Source organism: Callorhinus ursinus, unplaced genomic scaffold, assembly GCF_003265705.2.
Source record: "Callorhinus ursinus isolate GAN/ISIS: 27379988/994484 unplaced genomic scaffold, GSC_fseal_2.0 scaffold11, whole genome shotgun sequence".
Taxonomy (NCBI): Eukaryota; Metazoa; Chordata; class Mammalia; order Carnivora; family Otariidae; genus Callorhinus; species Callorhinus ursinus.
In genome coordinates, this window is record NW_027397073.1 from 13,409,551 (window position 1) to 13,435,868 (window position 26,318).

A 26,318-nucleotide genomic window follows, 5' to 3' on the forward strand; every position below is an offset into this window, starting at 1 on the left:
GTGTTTCCTAAAATACCAGTCCCTAGTAAAACCAGGGTTCCTTAGAGAAATGGTTCCAGGGTCAGTGACTATTAAAGTATTGCTCACACGGCCCCTTTCTAATCTCTGCTTGGTTGGGGAACCCAAAACACCACTCATAAGCACATACTTCTGATCAACTGTAGTGACTTCTTTCATGTTTGCATTGAGTTTATGTATGTGAAAGCCACAATCTCCTCCTATAAAAACCTCCTGCTTCCTAATTAACAGACACTATAATTACAATTTTTACACTTACATTAGTAAATGGCAAAAAAAAAAAAAAGAAAATTAGAATAACAATGGCCATTTTTAGGGTATTTTGACTTGTCAAAATTAATAACATACTTAAGAGAAGCTCTAGAAAAAAATGGGAGGGGCGCCTGGGTGGCTCAGTCGTTAAGCATCTGCCTTCAGCTCAGTTCATGATCCCAGGGTCCTGGGATTGAGCCCCGCATTGCGCTCCCTGCTCAGCGGGAAGCCTGCTTCTCCCTCTCCCACTCCCCCTGCTTGTGTTCCCTCTCTCGCTGTGTCTCTCTCTGTCAAATAAATAAATAAAATATTTAAAAAAAAATGGGGAGACAAAAACTCCAAACATTCATTGATTTCCCACTGAATTCACTGAAACTCCAATTCACCTAACCGGCATGCTGAGGCCTCAACAAAATGGTCTCTCTAGAGAATCTCTGAGATTCACTTCTACCCAAATCTTTAGAAAGTTCCTCGAACTTCTTTTTCTATTGACACATGGCCTCTTTATTCCTTCTGCTCCTTTTCTGACCTAAACAAGTAATCCTTTCCTTAATGTTTTCCTCAGAAACTTAGTAACCATATTGCACAATAGTCCCTTAACTAGAAAACAAATCTATAGAAGTTAAACTCTAGAGCCAATTAAAGGCTATAATGAAAGATCCTCCTAAATCTCAAAAGATAAAAATTTACTACCGAATTCAACATTTCATTCCATACATCTTATCCTAGCTACCACATCTGTAGCAATTAATTTACTTAATTGATAACTCCTCAGATGGAAATGAATGGTCAAAAGATCTACTAACCAAGATATGCGTAATTCTACAACTCACCTTCAGTGGGCAAGGAAAATAGGAAATGCACAACATAAGGCCACTGCAGAAGCCTTTCTTTTAAGGGCAGGTTGGACAGAGTCTACACTACAAACAAAATAAATCAATAGGAGACTTTATAAAAATTGATTTCAATAAACTTTCAAAAAATATTTGGGTAGGGGCGCCTGGGTGGCTCAGTCATTAAGTGTCTGCCTTCAGCTCAGGTCGTGATCTCAGGGTCCTGGGATTGAGCCCCACATCGGGCTCCCTGCTCACTGGGAAGCCTGCTTCTCCCTCTACCACTCCTCCTGCTTGTGTTCCTTCTCTCTCTGTCTCGCTCTGTCAAATAAATAAATAAAATATTTTTTAAACACTTTGTACGTATTTATTTATTTATTTATTTATTTATTTATTTATATTATGTTATAAAAAAATATTTGGGGTAGATCCAACAGCCAAAGTAAAGGGAATCTGATCCTCTCTTTTTGTAAATGGGCTCAGAACTGAAATAAAGAACTTCTAAAAAAAAAAAAAAAACTAATCTGAAATGTAAAATTGCTATGTTAGAAAATCTCCAGTATATGACTGAGCACTTTCAGAGGGCCTTATAAAGTAAAAAAGCTGAAAACAAACAACAAAAGGCTGAATTGTGTTCCAGATAAAACCAATGGCCTCTGAAAAAAATCAAGACCAAAAGGTTCTGTGATAATGAAGAGCTGGGAAAGAAAAAAGTCCACTGGATGAATCAATGTCCTCTATTCTCTAAGAAATAGAACGACAAATATCCAAAATGCTACTCTGAGGAAGATATTACAACTCAACAATACTCTGTCCTTCTTCTAAACTCCTAAAAGCAATTGTCTATAAATAAAGATGGATAACAGTATGGAATCCTTATCAATATGGGTTCTACTCTACCATTAACCTTATTAACACAGTACATTAAAGTCTTCAGGGTAAAGTTTTAAAGTAAAAGGAAAGTCAATTGACTGGACAGTAAGTACAAAAGAAAAAAAAAGTTTTTTTTTTGTCTTGGGGGTCGGGGGGAGTCTGGTTGTACCAGAATGTGAAAGAAGATTGTATAAAACATAATTGTGGGTATACATGAAATTGCAGAAGGCCACAGGGATAACAAATGGTTTATTAAACCTATTCAAGCAGTGGAAACGTCTATCATCAATCTTTTCCCAAGCCAACCTTTGTTATTTTGGGACCGTTATGAAAAGAAAATGTCTTCCTTCTCTGCGATGCATAAATCTTTCTTTTGAATGCACATAAAAAGGTTAGATCATGTTCTAGAGAGTTATTAACTCGACAACATGGCACACACCAAAGACTCATTGCTTACTTAGCCAATTCCTTGATGCAAGAGCTAAGACTTAGTCTCTCCACTTCAGAACAATGACACCCTCAATAAAGCTAGTCAAAGTACCTTCAGAGTTTTTACTAGAATCACCTACAAATCTGATGTTACAGTACATGGAACTATCCCTATTGCTAGCTAAAATACCAAAGCTTTTCCTGTTAACTAATCATGAAATATTGCTATTTTCTCATGTTACCAACATTACCCATTAAAAAATAATTTCGTGATTGTCTTTCAGTAAGTGTTATGCCCTCGAAAGACCTTTTGGACAATGCTGTCCATTTCCTAACAATATTTTTTGTTGATGACACTTATATTAAAAGTATCAGGCCAGATATGCAACAACTAGACCATGGGAGAATCAAATTCTGCTCTAGAAACCAAAATGACTTTAAGAAGCCAAACTTGTGGTCCTCTCTAGGGCATGTCAAATTGCTAAAAATTAAAGGACTAAAGTATAGCAATGATAACTAACATGTGCTTTTGGAGTAATAATTACTGGACACTTTGATACCACTAAAAGAAATTGCCATCATAAAGGCTGAGGCCCACAGTAAAAGAGATATTATAGAAACTAGAGAAAATGCCTTAGCAGATAATTATGCAACTCATTTAGCAGATGAACAAACTGTGCATTAAAACAAAATCATTGATTATAGCTGAATGGCATGGTAAGTGGAAGAAAAGCATATTTTTCATAAGAACACATCTAGAAACACATAAAAATTTCCTTAAAAATGAGAATTAAATGGTAAGCTTTAAATAGAACATAGCATAGTATTTTGAAATTTACAGTTATTAAAAAATGTTTTATAAATAACTTGAAATTGTTTATGAGTTACTTTTCATATGTGTTACAACAGTCAGTATATAGTATAAAAACTATCCAGTAACAGTATTACTGATCAATTCACAACAGTCCACTTGGTTCACTTTTAGCTTTCAGTATACAGAAGATAAAGTATAGAAGGGCTTTAACATAGGACAAATCCTGAGACAAGCTTCTGGCTTTGATTTACATTACAATTCAGGAAAAAAACGTAGAAAATGTAACTTACACTCATCTCGGAACCTTGGTTCTGCATTAGGCCCAACTCTACCAAATGTTTTTATGATCTCTGTATGCAAAGAATACTGGTCTTGGTACTGAGGATCTTCCAGAAAAGAAGCCAACTGCATTTTCACCCTTTCCAGCAACTTAAAATTGGATATTGTACAGTTATTTCACAGAATATTAAAAATTGTGTAGAGTTGTTAAAGAGAATGTTACACATTAAACATGGCTTGCAGCATGGGTTCAAATGGTTTATATCAACATGACAGCAAAAATTTGCAATTGAACAAGTACTTATTTAGTCTTTTGGTTCAGAAAGGTTTTACATTTTTGTTTATGCTTGTTAATTCTTTTTTATTTTTTTTGAAAATACAAATATTCCCTAACAAATTGTAAAAACAAAACCCCCACAGTATTTAGAGAAAAACAGATAAATTCATGATTTTGTATCTACATTTTAATTTTTAAGACCAATCACAGTATAAGTTACCCAATTATTCACCTTCTGAAAGCCAATGAGTCATTAATGACTTACATCTTACTCACGTTTCCCTAAAAGACATTTTTATTTTAGGATTTAAGAACATGTTGAAATTCTGCCAAGACTGCAAGCTTTGCAGAATACTTTTTAATGTTGCTTCACCAGTGAAATATATAAGGAAAAAACGTAAAACTTTCCCCCCCATAACTAAGTTGTTTAATTTGTTATTAAAAAATCTTTGTGACAAAGGAACTTCATAAAAAAGTGTTTCCTTTTTTGGGGGAGTAAAATGTCTGTTTCCATTTAAGTGGCTATGTAATACACCTACAAATGATTTATTTTCTAATCTATAGGGTTTTTCATTTGTATAAAACATGTCCAATTTGATAATAAAGAATGAAATTCTGATACTAATTTTAAGAAGTGTCTTATAGTTAATGTTGCAGAGAGGACCTAACAAACTTGAAATTAAATCACAAGTTTTTAAATCAAAATACACTGTTAGGAAGAAAGACCTTGATAATCTCCTCAAGCAGGCCTAACAGAGGGCTGTCACAGTCATACGCTGCATGACGTGATACCAGCCCACTAGACTACTTGCACCTTGGTATCAATGACACAGTTATGAGAACAGAGGTGCCCTCTAGCCTCCATTTGCTAAACTGAAATACGTTTGTGTTCCTAAAGTTATCTGGCAAAATTGTCTTCAAATCTGTGCAAACTGGCAATCAGGAATTTATGTAGGCTATCTAGAAGTCTACTGGATAAAAGAAGGCTTTGGAACTAGATCTGGTTTGAAGGTTATTCAAAACTGCAATACTCAGGTAGGCTTAAAATGGAACATCCAAGAGTTGGCTTATATTTAATTTTCTAATTGAGAAGGAAGATAGAGATTTCCTTAGGATATGAAAATATATTTTGGGTGAGGCTCTCATGTTTTCAAATAGTGAGACAGTCCTCTGGCCCATAACCAACTAAGAGATAAAATGCTCCCCTGCCCCCTACCCCTGGGTGCATGTATGTAATGTATCATCACCTCAACAGTACATAGATATTAAATTTCAATAATTTCCTACCTCTCTCTGAATAACCGTTTCCATAATAGTGCCAAAGGCCGGAATTGTGGCAATTCTGACAGAGCTGTTAGAATTAAAAAAGAAAGAAACTGAAACTTTCTTTGAGATGAAAAACTGATTATTAAAATGTTTATCAAAGTAAGTACAAGGTAAATATACTGTATTAGTCTCTAGCAATGACAAATTAAATTAAAAAAAAGCAGACCAAGAAGAATGCTCAAAAAGACAGACAGGATAACTTAAGGTCGCAGTCTGTGGAACTCACAATTCAGGATCACTGGACAAGGTAACAAGGGCCGGAGCAACCCGCTTGTCAACTAACGCTTCACTCATGCCTCGAAGAGTCAGCTGTAAACCAGTCAACATGCAATAAAAAATGGTTTGGTAAACTGGAATGAGAACTGGGTTAGCTGTGACTGAGGATGGGCAGGCAGACTCATTGGTCTTTCTTGGTTTAGTCACCCACACGAGACATTAAAATGTTAAGCCTTTGGTTCATGCCACTATACTTACTGGTAACAAATGTTAGTGAGATTAGCAGAGCATCCTTTCTTGGCTTGGAAGAAATAGTCCATCAGCATATTCTAAGTTTTGGAAATGTTTATTGAGAATGATATTAATGTATTCTTTTCATATATGGCGTCCAAATATGATGGTTGACATTAAAAAAAAAGATACATGAACAGTATAATAAAGTTTAAAATCAAGTGAACATAATCCAGTATTATCATTTTAAAGAGATAAATATATTCTTTAATGGATTTAAAAGCTGATGGTTATTTCTTGACAGGCACATTTTGAAAGGGATGCTGAATGTAAAAGGCAGGGATGACACTTACATTTCAGGGTCACTGGAGAGAGTAATGAGAGCAGGAACAACCCTCTGAGCTACCAGAGTTTCATTCACCCCCTTCACCAACAGCTGATTGGTCAGCGTAGGGGGTATTCACAGGTGATGCATGGAAAGAGCAAACAGTGCCACGGGAAGAAAGGAACAACCAAGAGAAAGAGAGAAAACACAAATGCAAAACCAAAATTAGAAGCTAAGCAAATATTGCTACTAGAGTGCTTTATAAAGGCAGAGAATGCTTAGGAGGAAAATAAAGCTTAAATAGCCTAGCAGTCCGCGAAAACAGATTGTCACCAATTTTCAATGACAGTTTGTACTTTTGGTCAAAGTCTCCATGCAATTTTTGTGTTTAATTAAATGCAATTTAAAAGAAAGCTTTTCTTTCTCTCTCTCTCTTTTAATACTAAAAAGAAGATATATATGGGTTCTATGGTTAAAATTGTTGAAGTAAAGACCAACAAGGTACAAACTGGACTGTTTTTAAACCAAACTCGAATGGCTAGCAGACACCACTAAACTGCTTTTGATTGTTCTATGGCAAGTCAACTTAAAAATCCAGGATAATTCCAAACCTTTTACATCACATAGCTTTCTCTTTTGAGGTAGAGAGAGATAATGCAGCCTAAGTGGAAAGTATTACGTGTGGGAATTAGATCTGGGTTCAGACTCTACCTCTCCATTTATTAGCTATGTGGCCTTAGATATATTACATAATCTCTTGAAACTCAGTTTTCTCATCTGAACGTGGTGATATTGTTATCTATCTTAAAGGATCATTGTGCTACTAACTACACATAGTATACCTAAATATTGTGTCTGACCAAGATATAAGATTTATGATATATTTGAATAAATAAATAATTAATTAAAAAATTGTTTTGGCTGGTCCAAGTAGTTAACATTTATAGTTTGTTATTTTACATTTCTCTAAAAGCTCAAATGAATGAGAAAATAAATACAATAAGCACAATCTGACCTATCTCCATAATCTAATGATAAAATCATCCATTTAGCCACCGACCCTAAATCTACAAAAAGAGGACAATATTAAGCAGTATACATTTTGTTTTTAAAAGGGCAACATCCTAATCCTACATTCTCAATCTCAGAATTTAAAAACAAATGAATCCTAAATGCTAATCAATCTGTCCACCTTGTAATGGATCTAGGCCTCAAGGAAGATGGAAGATGCCGTGGAATTTTTAGTAACAAAAACCTAACACTGTGTGCATGTTAACACATTCCTCCCACACACCATATCAGAGACAGCAGACCTCACTTTATGTGGGATTCTTAATTTTACAATAATCTATTACTATTTAACAACTGATTGACTTTAAAATCTACTTTGATATTCTGAAATAATTTTTATAAAAATACATGGATAATTACGCTGGAATAAAATGACAAAAGCACTTTTGCTACTAGCTTAAATATTAAAGATGTCAAGTGGAAATAGGGGAAAGAAGTTCAAATACTATTAAATAAACCTTTTTTCTCTATACCACTTTATAAGTAAGATAGCTTAGATTTGAATCAGTAAAGTGTATCTTAAACTGTCTGCTATCTTGTGCCAGGCAAAAAGCATTAAAAAGGGGGGGGGAGATAACCTAGGGGACAGGTTAATTTTTCACTGCTCTGCAGTTTTACGTATAATTTATTAAGCTAGAAAATCAAAAAGCAAAATTTAAGAGCTATCGATTAGTATACGTTTTACATAAATATATTGTTTGATCTTTTTTTTTTTAGATTTTATTTATTTATTTGACAGAGAGAACGTGTGCAAGCAGGGGGAGTGGCAGAGGCAGAGGGAGAAGCAGGCTCCCCGCTGAGCAGGGAGCCTGGTGTGGGGCTAGATCCCATGACCCTGGGATCATGACCTGAGCCGAAGGCAGATGCTTAACCCACTGAGCCACCCAGGCACCACTCATTTGTGAGTTGGTCAATCAAAACAATCATTTGATTGTTAAACCTGGTGAGCTAAGTACAATTATTATCAGTGTTTTAACAGATGAAGAAACGGAGCCTTAGGGAAGAAGTTAAGTAACCTGTCCGGGGTTTTAGAGGCAATAGGCAGTGTTAGAAAACGGACTAAGCCACATCTGTCTCACAAGCCCCAGCGGTCTTTGAGCTGGCTACTTTACATGTTTAGCTTCCTTATTACTGATATGAGGAATCATGACATGAAGTTCTTTTCTGCATCTCTTGGGAAATCCATTATGTCACATGATAAAGTTTCCTTATAAATCAATTTCAATAACAATTTGTTACCTCAAAAAGTAACATATTGCCTCTTATTTAACAATGAGAATGATATAACTGATTGGGTTCCCCTTTTTGTCCTGCTATCTGAAAACTTAGAGCTATGTTTAGCATCCAATTTCATTAAGTATCGCCTATTATGTTCCTAGTATATCTATTTCTTGCTTTCTTCTCAACAGTTTCTGGTCTCACATTAAAATTTTTCTTTTATTATAAATGTCCTGCTTTTTATGTTTTTATTTTGAATTAATTCGCTTGGTGGGGAGAAGCAGGCACAATTGTAAATTATAAGGTATTAGTATAAAAAAACCTAATGAAACATTCAGTACGGTTTTGTTCAAAATAAGGTTCACTGACAAAAAAAAGTAACCAGTTTTTTTCAAGATTTGTTTATTTATTTTAGAAAGAGAGAGCAAACAGGGGGAAGGGTAGAGGGAGAGCAAGAAAGAGAATCCTCAAGCAGACTCCCTGCTGAGGGTGGAGCCCGATGTGGGGCTCAATCCCAGGACTCTGAGATCGTGACCTGAGCTGGAATCAACCACCCAGGCTGCCCCAAAAAAGTAACTTTAATTTCTTCTACTGATGACTTTCACTGGCATGATCACTGAAAATTTTTTTATCATAAATGAGTTTGAAAAAATATTGAAATAAATCTCTCAAAGTCGACTCAGAAGTTCATAATCAGCCTGAAAGAACACTGAAAACTGCTGGAGCATAGGTATAGTTTCCAACCCAGCACTGACTGCAAACATACAAACCAAACCAGACAAAAGCCACCTATAAGAAGTAAGACAGAAAGAACCCAAAAACAAGTAAAAAGAGAGGATGTTTCATTTTATTTACTTAAAATTATTTTCATTTATATGGCATGTTTTACCACTGCATACATAATTTGAAAAACAAATGGTTTAAGAGAAAGAAGTAGCTTTTAGGGTCTTAAAATAAAATCCTATGAGAATAGTGTATTAAAGACAGCTCTTTATATAAAAGGATGCTTTTTTCTTTCATGGATGACTTTTTTTCAGCACACTGAATAATCAAAAATTATACTCACAAGGAACTTTTCAGAACAAACTGAATTTTTAATTTGGCATTCAACTTGACAAAGAACACTTGATTACAGTTTTTTGGATCAAATATGTATAATAATGGAGGGAGTAACATGGACAGAGGATGTTCACCCTCTTGGGAAGACTGGAATTTTCTTTAGATTTCACAAATCCATTTTACATATTTAAAAGTTTTAGAAGATACATATTTTAAACATACCAGTGCTCTATTCTTCAAATGACAATTTATCTTAAATTGTGGAAAAATTCTGAAATTCAGGAAAAATTATCCAAAGCACTGAATTAACCAATTCTCTTTACAGAAATAAACGCTTTAAGATACTTTAAGAATCACCTGCATATTAGGGATAATTTTAGCTTGGATAAATATATGTTCCCTAAACTGTATGTTACTTCATGAAATAGCACGATTAGGAAAAAAAAAAAAACAGTAAATGATAATGATAGTTAACATTTATTTAGTTCTTATTATGTGCCAGACACTGTTTTAAGGGCTTTACAAGTATTAATTCATTTCATATTAACAAAAATCCTTTGAGATGGATTCTTATTATTATCATCTTCTTTGTGTAGATGAGGAAACTAAGGCACAGAGAAGTTTGAACTTGCCACTAAGTGGCAGAGACAGACACTGAACCCAGGCAATCAGGCTCTATGGCAAGACTCAACAGCAATAAGAAACACTCTAAATCAATTTTAGTCTCCAGATACAAGTTCTGGAGACATAAATCAATCAATAAACAAATGAATGGATGAATAAATAAAGTAGGTTATGGCATCATTTCCTTTATGATGGATATTTCAATTTTCAAAAGATAGGCATTTCAATTTTCATACTTAAGCTGGGTAGGTGGCTATTTAAGAACATCTAGTTAAACAGTCTCTTCTCTCTTAATAGGTCTACGGGCAGTTAATGTATAGGGATGTTATTTTAGATATGACATGTGAGAAAATAACCAAGTGGAAGTAATCGATAAAGTAAATATTTTCATATTTGCAATAATTGATTTTTTAATGTTATTCATGAATCCAACTATAATTTACAACTTTAAATATATCTTATATTGTTTTTGTTTATTTTAGTAGCCATTTTATCTCAATAAATAGAAAAGTATAATCAGAAAGATTTATATAGGATGGAAATTAAAATAAGATTTAAAAGAAAATTCGAGAAATAGAACTGGTAATAGAATAACATCCAAGGAACCAATAAGGCTAGAAAACATTCTTAAATATATCAAAGCTAAATTTCTGCCCCATCACACAGTACACAACTAGATACTGTTTATTGCTATAAAATATACATCAACATAACACAGTATGCAAAGCCTTTTTAAAAAAAATTCCCTTCTCCTTCTTCCAAAGAAAATCATTATAATCTGAACCGAGAGAAGCATTTGTTTACATACCTCAAACATTCTAGCAGCAGTACATCTCACAAGTGCTGAAGTATGGACAACACCATACCATAAAACAGTTAACAGTAATTCATGGTAGGCTGGATTTGCACTGAAAGAGAAAACTCAGTGTTAAAAGTGAGGGCCACAGTGCCTTACTGGTGTACTGAAAAATACTACATTTATAAGTAATATTGATGACAAAAATATTGGCAAAACATATGAAATTATTCTGTATAGGTTTAATAGGTTACATCCAAGATTCTTTAAAAAAAAAAAAGGAAGTCACCTTATAAAGCTACAAACTTAGCATATTCAGGAATTATGCTTTTAGGTTCTATAAACATTTGCAATTATGATAGAAATTTGAACTCTTTAAGCATAAAGGTTAAAATTGTAAAAAAAAAAAAAAAAAGAAAAGAAAAAGAAAATTTACCTAGGAGGAAAAAAAGAAAGAGCATTGGACTAAGAGTCAGATGGTAAGTCACTGTGGGGCTTAATTTCTACATCTATAAAAACTGGGGAAGCAATACATGTCCTTATTTATGTCGTATGTTTATTGTAGGATCAAATCAGATAAACTCAAATCATCTGTAAGGAAGGAAAGATAAGGTGGCTGTGAAGCCTATTCAAATTTAAGGCTGTGTTGCTATTAAGTGCAGAGATAAAACTACAATAGCAGCTAGATGATGTGATTATGAGCAGGATTAGGCAAATCAAATGGGACATAAAAAGGAGCTTAATGAACTGGCTTTTACTTGGGGCTACTTTTTTAGTTTTGGAAAACTAAATTTTCTTCAAATTTATTTCTCCAACTGCTTCAAAGAAAACATGTCTGTACTCTTTCCCCTATTCTTTTACCATAATATTTTACAAAATATTAAGAATGTATAAATAAGCAAAACCAAAACCAAAAAAAAAAACCAAAAACCTTAGGTCTCAAAACCCAGAAGATTTGGTGTGTATGCCAATATTTTTAGACTCAAATTATGTATTCTATAAATCCAATTTAAAAAACTTTATATTAGTAAAAAAAAAACCAACAACACAACTATAAGCTATTATTTTTACCCCAGTTCCACAAAAGAAGCCTTCAGGCTATCAAGAGGAGCATGAGATAATGAAAGCAGGGTCATTACATCTTCTAAGAATCCAACTAACAGTTTTCGGTCTTCTTCCTACAGAGGATAAAGACTGATAATGAATCTCTAAGCAATTAAGTAGAACCAAAATAATAATTTCCTATCCGTAATTAGAAAATTTACCAAATATGGGGAAATAGCTAGTCTTAGAAGCATTTTAATTAAAGATATTTATCGAGCGTATCTATGACCATAATGGTATGAGGCAAAGACTATCTTGATTCATAGATTTCGACCTGTGCTGTCCAAAATAGTAGCCACTCACCACATGTGATTATTTATAATACTTAAATTGAGATGAAAAATTAAGTACAATAAAAGATTCAGTTCCTTGGCACTAGCTACCATTCAAGTGCTTAAAAGCCACATGTGGCTAGTGTCTTCATTATTGGACAGCTCAGATATAGATTATGTCTGCTGTTGCAGAAAGTTTTATTAGACAGTCCTGGTTTAGAACATCATCAGGTATATTTTTAAATTAAAATTTATTTTTACCAATTTTAGTTCTCATTAATTTTGACACTAAATACTTAAATACAAACTAGTAAAAGTTATCCCCTAACAGAAAATCCCTTTCCAAAAAATTATCTTTGCAATGTCTTAGTGGTCAGAAGCTACATGCTTGTTGAAATATAGACTACTGTGTTAAGAGAAATAGTCACACCCTTGATTAAAAATTAATCTATATTTTCAAACTTTCTTTAATAAACCATTATTTTCATAATCAGAGAATAGTGTTTTCTTTTTTCTTATATTGTGTTCTATTAAGAATATGTTAATAAAAGAAACTCTATTAAAGAAACTAATTAAGAAAATGTCTGCTAAATTAGGAACATTAGAAATATAACTATGTATGTTGAATTAACCTGAATCTATAAAGGAAGAGAATCTGACATTCTATCAGGAAATAAATATATAATAAATCAGAGTCAAGTTTTTTGTTATTAGGGATATAGTAGGTCAACAATAAATAGCTTCTGAATATTAATAAATAGATCTATGAAGCATACTAGATTGCCACCTACCATTTTTTTCTACATAATAAGGTTCATTTAGAATGAATAAAAGATTGGCAAAAGTAATGATCAGCATGAACAATGACAGAGCAGTTTTAGAACACAACAGTGTACTTAATACAAAGCTTAGGACACTGACACACCAACATCAGAGCAGCACTGGAACAGAGATTTCACCCAATTTTAGTTGCCTACTATATCAAACACAAAGTATACAAAAAATTGGAAAACAAACTGTAAATCTGAAAAACCTAAATTGTGAAATAAGAGCTATGAAATATACTTCTAAATGAGCACAGATTCTTCTAACTTGAAATTTTACTATAATCTTATTTCTCATTTTTAGAATCTCAAGCCTAAAAATGTATTTGATTCAAAATAGTTTTTGTTAACCAAAGCAAACAGGACAGTGACTTGCCCTAACAGAAAATTTTGTTTAGTAAGAAAAATAGTAACTGCTGGTACATGCTTCCTAAAACAAGTAACACTGGCAATCTATGCTAGCTACCTCAATTCACATTTTATAACTAGTTGAGAAGTTCTTATCTCTTTAGATGTCTGAACTTTACACAGTGACTCACAGACTTTTTCACTTATTTGACAAATCTGAGGGATTACTATAAGGCAAACCTTGTATTTGGTACTTTATGATGCTTTAAGATACTATTTATTGTCAAAATAAACATACTAACCAAACTTCCAGAGGTTAAAGAGAAAAAAAACTGACAGCACACTTGCTATTATGCTGGTATAGCTTTCAAAATTAAAGAGTAGAAAGTGGTATCCACACTATTGTGCCTGACAATATGCAGGGATTTAATCTCCATGAGTTTAAGAACAACAATACAGACAATCTATTAAGGTTACATGACTTAAAATATCCCACACACAGGGATATTCTGTGTATATTCATATTATGAGGCAGTCTTTGAAACTAGTGGTAGAAAAGAAAAGTTTAAAGGAATACTGTGCTACTTTAACAGAACTGGAGCTTTATTGCAAGGTATGTGATACTGTAGCACTATATTTTAAAACTGTAAGATGGCTCAAATCTGTTTTGGAAGAAGAGTACAATAAATATGAATTGTTATACTTTGAATTCAAAGGGCAAAAGAAACCTTAGGTATTAATTAGGGGAAAACTCAGAAAAAAGGTCTTCCTTTTTGATTCTTACACTCTGATTTCTTTTTTTTTTTTAAAAGTAATCTCTGCATCCAGTGTGGGACTCGAACTCATGCCCCTTAGATCAAGAGTCACATGCTGTACTGACTGAGCCAGTCAGGTGCCCCTCACATTCTAATTTCTAAAAATGCTTTATCCTGAATCCATACTTTCACTTTACTGGTGAGACCGCTGCACATTTAAAAATGACTGATATACCTTAATATAACACCATTTTATTTCCTTAAAATAAGGTTAAGTAGAGTGTGGTAGTCTGTTATATTGGTGACCCCCAATGAACCACACCTCCTAGTTCATGGTTGGGCCTGTAACTTGCTATAAACAAGAGAAAGCAATAGAATTGATGTGCTGATTCCAGGCCTAAGCCTTAGCCTAGCAGATGCTGCTTTTTAAAAGTGCTCTTAGGAGCCCTGAGCCACCATTTATTAAGTCTGGCTCTGCTGCTCCAGAGGTCCTGTGGAGAGAGGGAGAAGCCCTAAGACTACATGGAGACTGAAGCTCGGTCACCCTCCCTAGCTGACCTCCCTTCCAACCAAAAAGTTGAATGCAACAACATGAATGACCATCAGCAAGGCCACAAAAGAGAGGCCAAGCTGAGCCAAGCCCAAGAGCAAATAAAAGGGTTATAAAAAGCCATTACATTTTTGGGAAAATGTAAGAAAAATAAAGTATTATTAAAAGATACTTTGCTAAAAATGGTAAGAGTATAGAATTCTACAGCATTTCATAGTTTGCTCCACCTAATACATGTGCTTTGTTTGTTGTTTATGAAAAATTAATTATGAAACACAATGAAACTTTGCTAAGTAGGTGCAATCTAACATTCTAACAAAATATCAAGAAGTATACCATCTCTAAATGTATTTGTTCAGTGGAGATTTTACTCAGAGACTTATTCAAATATGCTCTCCACTATAAATTATTTATTGAATAAGACAAATATATAAATTTTGTTTTCCTTTATGGGTACCATTTTCACTTATACACATATTAAAAAGGCATAATGTTAAGTATCTTTCTAAATAGAAAGTGCTTTTACATTTTCTAGTAAAAGGATTTTTCCCTTACCTGAATATAACATGTAAGGACTCCTGTTGCGTAAATGGGGACGGTAGCTTTAGTGAGGACCCCATTTCCTGCTGAGGAATCTAAAATCATTAAAATAATTTTAAAAAATCTGAGTATATTTTAAATGTAAAGCAAAAAGTCACAATTCAAATTATATTTAAAATTCCAACTGGCTAAAAGGCTTACACTAAATATTATTATTACCTTTGGAAAATAATTTTGATTAAAACTATCCAATGGTTATAAAAATACAACTTAATACTTTTTATAAAGTCATTAGCATAAACATTTTTGATAGATGGGAAAGAACTTTAATAACTAAAATGAGGAAACACTTCCATTTCCATACTCAGAAATCAGAACTTTCTTGAAGTCTCCCAAGTGCCAGTCTGTATAAGCAGGTCTTCTTAAATTTTTATACTTTCAATTTATAGTATTCAGTAAAATGTAAAGGCACTTAGGTAAAAGGAGGCACCTAGATATGTATTATTTAATCTGCTTCTAGATCTGAGATACTACCTAGTTTCCAGGACTAGTCTGGTTGCAGAGCTCCTCCCGCATTCTCTATAGCAATTTTCAGCCAGATAACCCTGATTATTTTCAAAGTGGCAGAAGAAAGTATTTAACCCTAGGAGAGTACCCTGTGACTACTGTAAAATAAGATAAAATCACCTGTAGATGATTTCAAAAAAGCAATTCTAAAGATGATATGACATTATTTGCTCACCAACACCTCTTGCTTATTGTTCCTTAGGCACTATTTTAAGTGCTTTATATTTGCTTTTATATACCCCCAAATTATTTTTTTCTCTTTTTATATGGTTCTAAATTCTTTTCAGAAAGTAGTACATAAAGAAATTTAACTAACTTCCCTGAAGGAATTATAACAAAAAAGAAAGTTCCATTTTCAGAACAATTAGTATTTGAGGTTTGTTTATTCTATTGATAAGAGTAATGCTTTTTCTTTGGGGGGAATACTGATATTGGCTGAGTGTGGCTATGGTATTTGAGAGTTAAATCTGAGGTTAGGAACATAAGCCTAAATTGGATTCAGAGATACAGTCTATATATACAGGGATTAATAATGAATTCCTACACAACAGCTAAACATTCAGAGCTAACTGAATAATTCTAAAAGCCGTCAGTTTCTAAAATATGTAAATATTGGTTCACTAATTTATCATCAGAATTAATAACTAAACAGATAATAACAACTATTAGGCATTCCAAACATTAACCCTTTAAAATATAAAATTTGGGAAGCATCTGTCAAAAAAAAAAAAAATCTCATCATGTTTCAGACTTAAAAGAAAAAGATTTATGTATTCATTCTCTAACTATGAGGACAGCCCAAGATGGAGTTTTCTAGCTCACTCAAAACAAATCACGAAGGTAGGCCTGGACTGAGATAAGAATTACCTATATATCCCAAATCAACCAAGTTAAAAAAAAAAAAGAGGGAGGCTATACATTTTCCCCTCTAACATTTTCCACAATTTACTCCTAGAAACTAGAAAAATACACAGGACATAAGATCCACACAGAAATGAGTTCTTAGGCCAATGGTGCTATAATCAGACTTCTTAAGTCAGATGAGTGAAAACTATCAACAGAGGGGCTGGAACTGCCCATTCAAGCATGTAGTTTCATTTTAAAAATGTATATGCATACCTTGCATTCTCTTCCACTATATTTGTTTAATTTTAAAAGTTTTAAATAACTAATTATGAATTAGAGGCCCTTTATAATTTTCAGTATCTTGAATATACCACTTCAAATCTACAAGGGTACAAGTACTCAGTTTGAGAAACTCAGTCTTGGGTCAATTTGATCACAAGGAACATAGATATTTATAATCAAATTAACAAAGATTAATCTCACTACAGTCTCATAGGAAAGAGATTAGATGTGACACAGTTATAAAACCAAGAAATAAAAGTTTCCTTTTCACGTATACTTGTTCATTCATTTATACAATTTGCATATAAAGAATATAGTATTTTTCCTGAGTGAAGAGATTCAATTGTTTGTTTTTTTAATTTTATTTTGTTATGTTAGTCACCAATCAATTGTTTTTAAAAGTAATAACAATGAACTTACCGATGTTTTCTTCAGACAGTCTTAAAATCTCCTGGAACTGAGGTTTTACCTACGCAACCCAAAGAAAAGATAGAAAAAGTTTTAGGTCCAATGGATCACTTGCTGATTAAATAAATAAGATGTTTACTACTACTGCTACTATTTATTTGTTTTGCTTTATAGACCAGTAGAGTGGTCAGAAATATAACAATTTTTAAGAGGCTTAGAATAAAATAAGAGTCAAGTTACTGAAAACACCGTTTAGAGAAAAAGTATTTTCAAAATCAATTCAAGTCAGTGAGTATTTCCTCAAGGGCCTTTGGTTTCCTTCACTAAATTAAAATAATTTCCAAGATGACTTTCAGTGCTTGAAATCACTATCTCCTAAAATGGAACTTGATTATAGAAAGATTATTTAGGTAAATATTATTACATGATTAGAATTTTTTTTAAAAAAAAATGTGTTTAAAAGGAATGAAAAGGAAATTCCATTCATTTAATGTATTCAATAAGTAACATATTCATCATGTAATATCCATCTGCTTAGATTTTAACTTCCTTAAAATATAAATTTAAACATCAAATACAGAATTATAATTTTTTGTGCTTACTTCAATTTTTTATTATTAACATTATCACAAATTTCAGATTTCAGGCCACTGAAGCCAACCACTTACTGCTAAGTGCTAAAGCAGACTCCTACTTAATTCTTTTTCTCTCTCTTTTTTTAATAATAGCTACTTCTTTCGGAGATGTCAATTTGCTTGCCAATGTTGATAACCATAAAATCAAATTATATTTAATAAGTAGATGTTAGTGAAAAATGTAAAATGATCCTGTTCTTCTACAGTGGCATCAAGGTCTGGTTTTTGCTCTCCTATCGGCAGGTCAGGCCTAACAACTTACATATTCAACTTAAACTGAGGTGAAGCCCCCTGTTAAAAGATTAATCTACAGAATCATAAAACAAAGACATTGAAGTGACTTCTTCATTTGACACACTGAAGTGACTTCTTCATTTCACATATGCCCAAACAACTTAATTATTTATTATGGGTCACAAACATAACATTATAACCCATTTTCTGAATTTTGCCCAGTCTGCTATACCAAACTATTTTACTGTGAATGTTTCAATAACTACAGAATAAAGTAATAGTTAATAATAAAGAGCTACACAAAATTCTTACCTTTTAAACGTCTTGATTAGCATCTGATTATAGTAACTGTATCTTTTTATGTTTTTATTAGGTCTCTAAAGAACTGACTTAACAATATGCCAGCAAGACAAATGGATTAAAGAGGAAACCGGGATCTAAGGACATTCCAGTTTTAATTGTCTAAAATTATAAAATAAATAAAATCTTTAAAAAAAAATAACGTGGAGGTGCAAATGTGACAAACTATAGTTTTGGTAGTGAGTGAAAGATGCAGCACTAATCTCAAGTGTCCACGCTATTCTAACAGCTGGTATCCTTGCAGCAAGTCCTCTGTATAAGCTACTTTGGTTCCTCCATCACCTGAGGTTTTGACCCAAGTGTGCTGAGCAAACAGCCGCCCCTTGAATCTGGGGTAGTTGGTAAAGCAGGAGAAGCACATTAAAGAATTGCAGTTGAGTTTCCTAAGTGATACTGCCTATGCTGGAAATCTTCAAGATATCCAGAGTGAGTAGATATTATATCCACATCTGGATACGAACTAAGTTTAAGCTAAATCATCCGAAAACCAATAAAGATAAGAATATTACTGACTAGAATTTTCTTTTAAAAACTATCATAGTTTTCTAAGATATTAAGAGATAATTAGACTAAAGGAAAGGCTCATGCTTTTATTTACTCTGTTACAGCATTATTTAACACATTACATTTCTGTATCTCTTGCACATAAGAAAACATGGAATACAAGTTTTTACCTTAGTGTTTGTAAAAATTTTGCCAAATGTCCGGCAAAGGCGCCAGAAAAATCTGGAGAATTCATGGACACAGGCAGTTGAAGTAACATTAATTTTGCCAACTATTTCTATAAGTTGTGGCAACCTAAATGTGAAAGGAAAGAAAAATAGGCAGGGGATACATATAAATTACTGTTTCCTTGCCAATTTCTGAAACAATGCAAATGTAACAACCTCTTCTTTTGCTTTTCTTTTTCTTTTCTTTTTTTTTTTTTTTTAATAGGCTCCATGCCCAGCGTGGAGCCCAACACGGGGCTTGAACTCATAACCCTGAGATCAAGACCTGAGGCTGTGATCAAGAGTCAGATGCTTAACTGACTGAGCCACCCAGGCGCCCACTGTTTTGCTTTTCATAGTCAGCAAAATTGCAAATCAAAGGAGTGGTTTAAGATGCTTTGAAAAGGTTTTAAGTTTATATTCTATTCTATAAACTTCTTCTATATTTTAACTGCTTGCCATAAAATATATGGAACCTTAATGGTAGAGTTCTAACTATGGAGTTAATGAGACACAAATCACTGGATTCGATGCCTCACATAAGAGCTTGGCTAACATGGCATCCATTTTAGCTTCAAAAATGAGAATCTGGATATAGTGTCAAATCCATCACCACTATTAGACAACAACAAGGCAGCAGATAGGTCGTTGTGATATAATACAGCAGCGCCATCTGCATAGATAAATATCTACATATCCAATGGTATAAATCTCCTCTCCTAAAGAAGTTTACCACAGATAATGCCAACTTATGTTTTGTGATATTTTTTATATTTTGTCCCTCAGTGCCAAGGCTAAACATAGTGAGCTATCTTCCATTAAACTGACAGAGGTGTACCAAATGCATATGGAGGCTGTAACTTACAATTGATTGACAACCCATAGTAAAGTCTCCCAGCCTGTTGTACCCTCGTGTTCCAGCTGGTAATCATAAAGTTGTAGTAGCACTGCCAACTGCTCACGACTTCCAATTATAGTAGACACATCTTGAAGAGGTGACATAGGCCGAGGGAACCTAGTCACTATAAATAAGAGAAGCAAAGTAAATCATGTGAAAAATGGAAGTTTGTGAACTTAGCTGTACTGTCAAAAGGAAACTAAGATTCTGCTTCCTGATATTTAATTAGCTTATTATGAACTTTATCTATTTTTTTTTAAAGTAGGATCCACGCCCAGCATGAGAGCCCAGAGTGGGACTTAAACGCATGACCCTGAGATCAAGACCTGAGCTGAGATCGAGTCGGACGCTCAACCACCTGAGCCATCTAGGCGCCTCCAGCTTATTATAAACTAAATATAGGACTGAAACATAATAATCAAATAATTTTAAGAAAAAAGTAAAACAGATTCTTGTCACATGTGAACAAATTTAACAAATCTCAAAAATAAAGACTTTATGAGACTAAACAGTTAATAAACAAATACTGTAATGAAACAGTTTGCTAATGAAGAGTAAAATTTCATTTAGGTTAAATTAAAATTGGCCCAAAGATGTTAGCTAAAATATGTATTTGAATTTAATTTAAAAAAAATATAAATACTTGTAATTCCACCAGACTGTTTATAACTATGAAATAGTAAATATGATAAATATGTTTCCTTCAGGGAGTAAGGAACTAACAGATTAATAGTGGGGAAATAATGAATACCAGAGAATAATGGTATAAAATACATTAAAGCTTGAGCTGAACAGGTTTCTTAAGTAGTTAATCTCCAATATTAAATACTTAATTTAAAAAAATTTCCAGTTTGATAAACATTAACTTAATATAAAGTGTTAAAGCTGGTGACCAGAAAGATGAGGCAAAATGTACTATAAATATTATAACCAGGGTCCCAAGTACATACTTCAAAAATTTGGGGGAAAACTGAAGAACTTTTAAAATTATGTAAATAAAACATAAAGATATAACCAGCATATTTTAAATCTGCAAACATATCAATAAAACTTATGATCCTATAGAACATAATAGATCCCAGGTTATTAAGAGAACACTTCTTGATGGCTATTAAATGAATAATGCATGCCAACAGCTCATTGACTGTTAGTAGGAAACTCCTAATTGCCTAACCACTCCTGTTATAGAGGCTAACATCCTAAAAAGATACAAATAAATATACAGAATTCTCAAAACATATTAATGGCTTAATAATTATTATTAAGCTTAAGAAAACATGAAATACACAAAATTCAAAAAATGCTCAAAGACAAAATTAAGATGTCATTGTCTTTCTATGCTGCCCAAGGCTTTTAACAATATATCAAGGACAGATAAAGGTCATCCCTTGCTAGCCAAACCCTCCTATTTGCTATCATAATATACCAACCAACAAATAAATGAGTTTGGGTAACATGGTATTTCTCACTATCTGGGGTTTCTGCTTGAATCCTCACTGTATCTCAACCCAAGAATCAAAAAGATTTGGATTGTGAGGGATATCTGTACTTCATCTAGAAATAGATCATGTCAAACATATTAGATGTAATTTCAAACAGGGTTATATCATACTTATCTTAATCAGCTATACTATGATAGAATGAATGTTATTCCTTCAAAAGTACTAACAAATTATTGGAAAAAAAAAGATACATCAAAATTAACTACAGGGAAAGTAAGGTCTAAAAAGATTTAAAGATAGGTCCAATAGAAGCAAAATAATGTCAAGAAATAAGCAATTACTTGGATAACTCAGTTATAGGTAAATAATCAGAATGGTTCAAGAGTCTCAAAACATTATTCTATTTAACAGGATTTTTAAAAATGTGAGGATCTAACTTATAACAATATAGAAAGGTCCCCAGAATGCCATTTTAATAGGCTGGCAAAATACCAGCATTTTATTGTCAAGAAAATAACCACAATTATCCAGCAAAATAACAGTTGTTATAACTCTTTAATGTGTTTCCCTCTCAATAGAACGTAAGCTCTATGACGGCAGAAAGTTGTGTCTATTTTATTCATGAATGATCCCAAGTATATAAAAAATAGTTCCTGACATAAGTATTAGCTAATGCTGTAGAATAAATTGGTAATAAAAATATTTGTGTGGGTTAAAAAGAAAAGATTTTTGGTACGATGAAGATCTAATCACAAGAAAAGGTCACATAAACACTAAAAGAAATATATTCAGGATGTTAAAGCAGTTGTTTTGACAATTTTCATCTACTCTCCAGCACATGGTTGGCAACAGGCAACATTCAAGAGTTATTTGTTAAATACATGAATGAAGGAGTGATAGCAAATGCTATAGGTTGAACTTTGTACCCCCCCCATAAATTCCTACGTTGAAGTCCTAAACCCTAGAACCTCAGAATGTGACCTTATTTGGAAATAGTGTTGTTGCAGGTAGAATTAGATAAGATGAAGTCATCCTGGAGTCGGGTGGGCCTTTAGTTCAATATGACTGATCTTATAAAAGGGGAAAATTTGGACATAGAGACAGACACACACAGAGGAAGCATGGAATGTGAATATGAAGGCAGAGATCGGGGTGATGCACCTATAAGCCAAGGAATGACAAAGATTGCCAGCAAACCAGCAGAAGCGAGGGGGAGGCATGGAACAGCTTTTTCCTCAGAGCCATTAGAAGGAACCAACCCTGCTGACACTTTGATCTGAAACTTCTAGCTTTCAGAACTGCAAGACAATAAATTTTAGTTTGTGGTATTTTGTTATGGCAGCCCTAGCAAACCAATATGGCAAGAGTGAAAGAGAAAGAGAGGGAATTAGAAAGACAGGAAAGCCCCTAGGCAGACGAGGAACCTTAATATGTGAGAGGGTAGAACCTGAAGCAGACGGCTATGAATGCTTTAGGAAGACTCTTCTTAAAAGTCTGAATTTTCCTTCTCCTCAATAATATTTTAAAATGTTAAATTAACTCTACTCCATCCATTCTCAATTTTCCAGTAAAACAGACATTCAAACAGTATATACCATTTTTATGTTGTGCTTCGTGTATTCTTGGACATGACTTCATCCCCAAAGATTAAAGGCAGCCTACGGTTTACATGAAAACTGCAAAAACATTAAGTGTCTGTTGATGTTCTCAATGTTATCATTCTTTTGTCTATCAGAAGCCAGTAAGAGACATGGACAATTTCACAAATCTGAAGAAGTTGCAAAGGGATCTCATACAGAGTAATAGCTGGTCTATAGCCATTTATCCTGGGTGTTGGGTGCAGTGGGGTTACTAAGTGCCACGGATCAAAGGTCTCTTACTAGTTAGGTGGACACTGAGAGAAGAGAATACTGGCTTTTGCTATCAATGTCACTATTTCTGAAACTAAGGCATATTCCTTCTTTGGAGGAAAAAAAAAGTCTGCTGCAAATGCTTATATTCCTGTCAAGGACAAGTAGAAAAGAGTAATTACATTTACCTTCCCCTATTGAAAATAAGATGAAGCAGATCGGGAAGAAAAAAATATAAAGAAAGTGGAAATGACAAGCTTCATAAACTGGCACTAGTAACTATTCAGTGACCTTTTCATTGATTCAGCTCTATTAATGAAAGAAAACTTACTTCAGCCGCTGGAAAAAAAGGTTATCGAGACTATAGATTAGGAATGGAAAGAAAGTACAAATATTGTAAAATAATACCATGAGGCTTCTTCATAAAAGATGAAGCCACCATTTAACTTAGCTATCATATAATCTATGACCACAAGATTCCACACATATATTTTAGTAATTATGCTGTCACATAAAGTAATTTTTAGAAGTTTAAACAAACACAATTCTTTGGGAAGCTAAGTTGCTAATATTCTACATCTTCCTTCCATAATTTAAGTTCAGTACCTTCTATCTGTGGCACTTCACCATGAAGCTTGGCTTTGCTGGAGAAAGGTGCATTCTGCAGCACTAATGCAAAGAGAGATGGGATCAAGGACTGCAAAGCAGAAAGATACATGTGCAGCTTATGTTCATCCAGCCCGTGCTCTCCTTCCTGAAACACAAGGAGGTGGAAGCTAGTTTTAGTTTTCTGAAATTAGGTATTTATAATGCTCTTCCTTTCTGTGGCAATGAATAAAGCATTTAAGGATCTGTATGGTAGACTCACAGCACAGCACCTAGTGGAGATGTCCATGAATCTTTTCTTAATTTCTCTAAGTACATGAAAATGTGAAGAAGCACTAAGGCACTATATAAGTAATATAATTTTTTATGTGAAAATCTTTAGGGTGACATCAGTCATTTGTATGAAACTGTTTCTACAGGCTTTTTTTCTTTTAAGAGGATTTTATCCTTTGAAATTTTATAAGTCAGGATAAAGAAACTAAAGTGAGCCACAGGAATCATTTTAAATGTTCAACTGTTAGATCAGCAGCAGCACTTGCTACTCTCCTTCTCCTACTTCTGGTCTCCTTTTACAGATTTGGTGGCATCTGTATTTGCCAGCACTGAAAGCACTTTAAAATAATTCAACACACAGATGAAATGTGGGAGAAAAAATTTCAAAAGGAAACAAAAGAAAGATAACAGAAAGAAAAAAAAGAGTAAAAGGATCGGTATGGTACAGAGAAACCAAATGTTAAAGTAGAAAATAGAATCATTAGAGACAAAAGTGTTTACTGCTATTCAAATCCACTTGAGATGTCATTACTATGTTATAAAATAACAACTGTGTCAGAGATACCAGATATATGAGTTACACACTATCAACTAAATTACTTAATCTCTTCATGGAAGAATTACTACCCATGCGGAATACTGCATCCTTAATAGCAAAATGGAATTAACCATGTTATGAAATGGAACAAGAAAAACAAAGGTATGGATAATTTTTAGGTAGAAGGAATGCAAACATTAAAAAAAAAAAACACTTTAAAAAATTTCCTAGGTTTCATAAAAAGGAGTACTTCGGTCTAGTTGTCCATTTATAGTTTTTTTAATATCCATTTTTAAATTTATAGAAAAAAATCCAAATTTTTAAATTAAATAAATACATGTGGATACATATAAGACTGCCTACAGAGTAGTTACTATACAAGAGCCTTACAGATTCTTTAAAATTTGGGGGTAGAACAGGTAAGAGTTTGGTATCAGTGACCCATACCTGTCATTTGACAGCTGTAAGACCCTGGGCAGGTTCCCTAAAAGCTCAGTTTCCACACCGAAACCAAAATACAATTCAAAGAGTTATAAGAATGAAATAATACGTGTTATTTAGAAGGTATATACCCTAATGCACATAATAGGCATTAAAGAAATGTTAGTTTTTCTTCTAGACTCTAAAGGGACTTTTTAGTACAAAAAATAAATCAAGAAGTTACTATCTTTTTTTCAACTTTTCTTCATTTCTTTTACTCGGGGGGAGAAAAAGTTCATTTTAAGAAGTAAGGAAATGAACTACTGCAGTGAAGTAAACACAGTTAAAGCATTTTGAAATCGTGTAAGTAAGAAAGCTTTAGAGACTAATATTTTGGTTATCTCTGCATTCTGGGAACTGGAGCTGGTATGTCACCTAAAATCTTTAAATCTTCAGAAGAGACAAGGAAGAGCTAGCTTTCTGAATAATGTACAAGTGAGTTCCACAAAGGTGCTACTTCATGCCCTTTCTCATCTGGCTTCAGCAAAGCAGAACTTCCTCAAATCTCTCTTGGCTCTAATCCAATAAAAATCTTTAATTGGTAAATTATTAGAATGTTCAGCTAAGTGGTACTTTCTGTCTTTGCTCCCCAGCATTCTTTCAAGATGACTTAGAACACACTTTTACATTTCTATAAACTGTATACATAAAGAAAGCATTTACCCTGAGAAGTTTTTCTATCTTGTTCAGCAATGTAGGTATAAGATGAGACTGTAAATTTCCAAGTTCTGTAGTCCAAGCAGCGTAGGCTGGTAAAAATACTTGATGTGTTGCACTAACTACCCTTTCTGAGGGATCACCCAAGGCTGACAGCAACAATTCAAAACCCTGCCGAAGAAAAACAGGTAAAATTTAGATTTTTAAAAGAATAAATTTCCAAAAACAAAAAACAAAAAACCCCGCAATAAAAAGCAGTTAGTATACACTGCAGTACATTTAGAAAACATTTTAAGCAAGAAAGCAAGCCATCCATAATCCTATCCTTCCCGTTTTCTTTTTTTTTCTTTTAAAGATTTATTTATTTGAGAGAGAGAGAGAATGAGAGATAGAAAGCACGAGAGGGAAGAGGGTCAGAGGGAGAAGCAGACTCCCTGCTGAGCAGGGAGCCCGATGTGGGACTCGATCCCGGGACTCCAGGATCATGACCCGAGCCGA

The 26,318-nt window shown here is 33.5% G+C and overlaps 1 protein-coding gene across 8 annotated transcripts in view; it reads right to left on the minus strand.

Moving 5' to 3' along the window:
- RELCH (RAB11 binding and LisH domain, coiled-coil and HEAT repeat containing) overlaps positions 1-26,318 on the minus strand; it is a 108,088-nt gene that overhangs the window by 20,351 nt on the left and 61,419 nt on the right. For 3 of the 8 annotated variants that reach the window (XM_073898090.1, XM_025886462.2, XM_025886457.2), the window contains 11 exons: positions 25,827-25,991; positions 23,873-24,020; positions 19,942-20,098; positions 19,041-19,164; positions 17,150-17,198; positions 15,050-15,129; positions 11,713-11,819; positions 10,654-10,753; positions 5,902-5,984; positions 5,063-5,126; positions 3,510-3,648 (listed from right to left, as the gene is read on the minus strand). In XM_073898090.1, the coding sequence (XP_073754191.1) occupies positions 3,510-3,648; positions 5,063-5,126; positions 5,902-5,984; positions 10,654-10,753; positions 11,713-11,819; positions 15,050-15,129; positions 17,150-17,198; positions 19,041-19,164; positions 19,942-20,098; positions 23,873-24,020; positions 25,827-25,991 (1,216 nt within the window). Of the gene's footprint in view, positions 1-3,509; positions 3,649-5,062; positions 5,127-5,317; positions 5,411-5,901; positions 5,985-10,653; positions 10,754-11,712; positions 11,820-15,049; positions 15,130-17,149; positions 17,199-19,040; positions 19,165-19,941; positions 20,099-23,872; positions 24,021-25,826; positions 25,992-26,318 lie in introns of those variants that run through there. The other 5 variants (XM_073898089.1, XM_025886456.2, XR_012379984.1 and 2 more) reach the window with 5 other exon arrangements.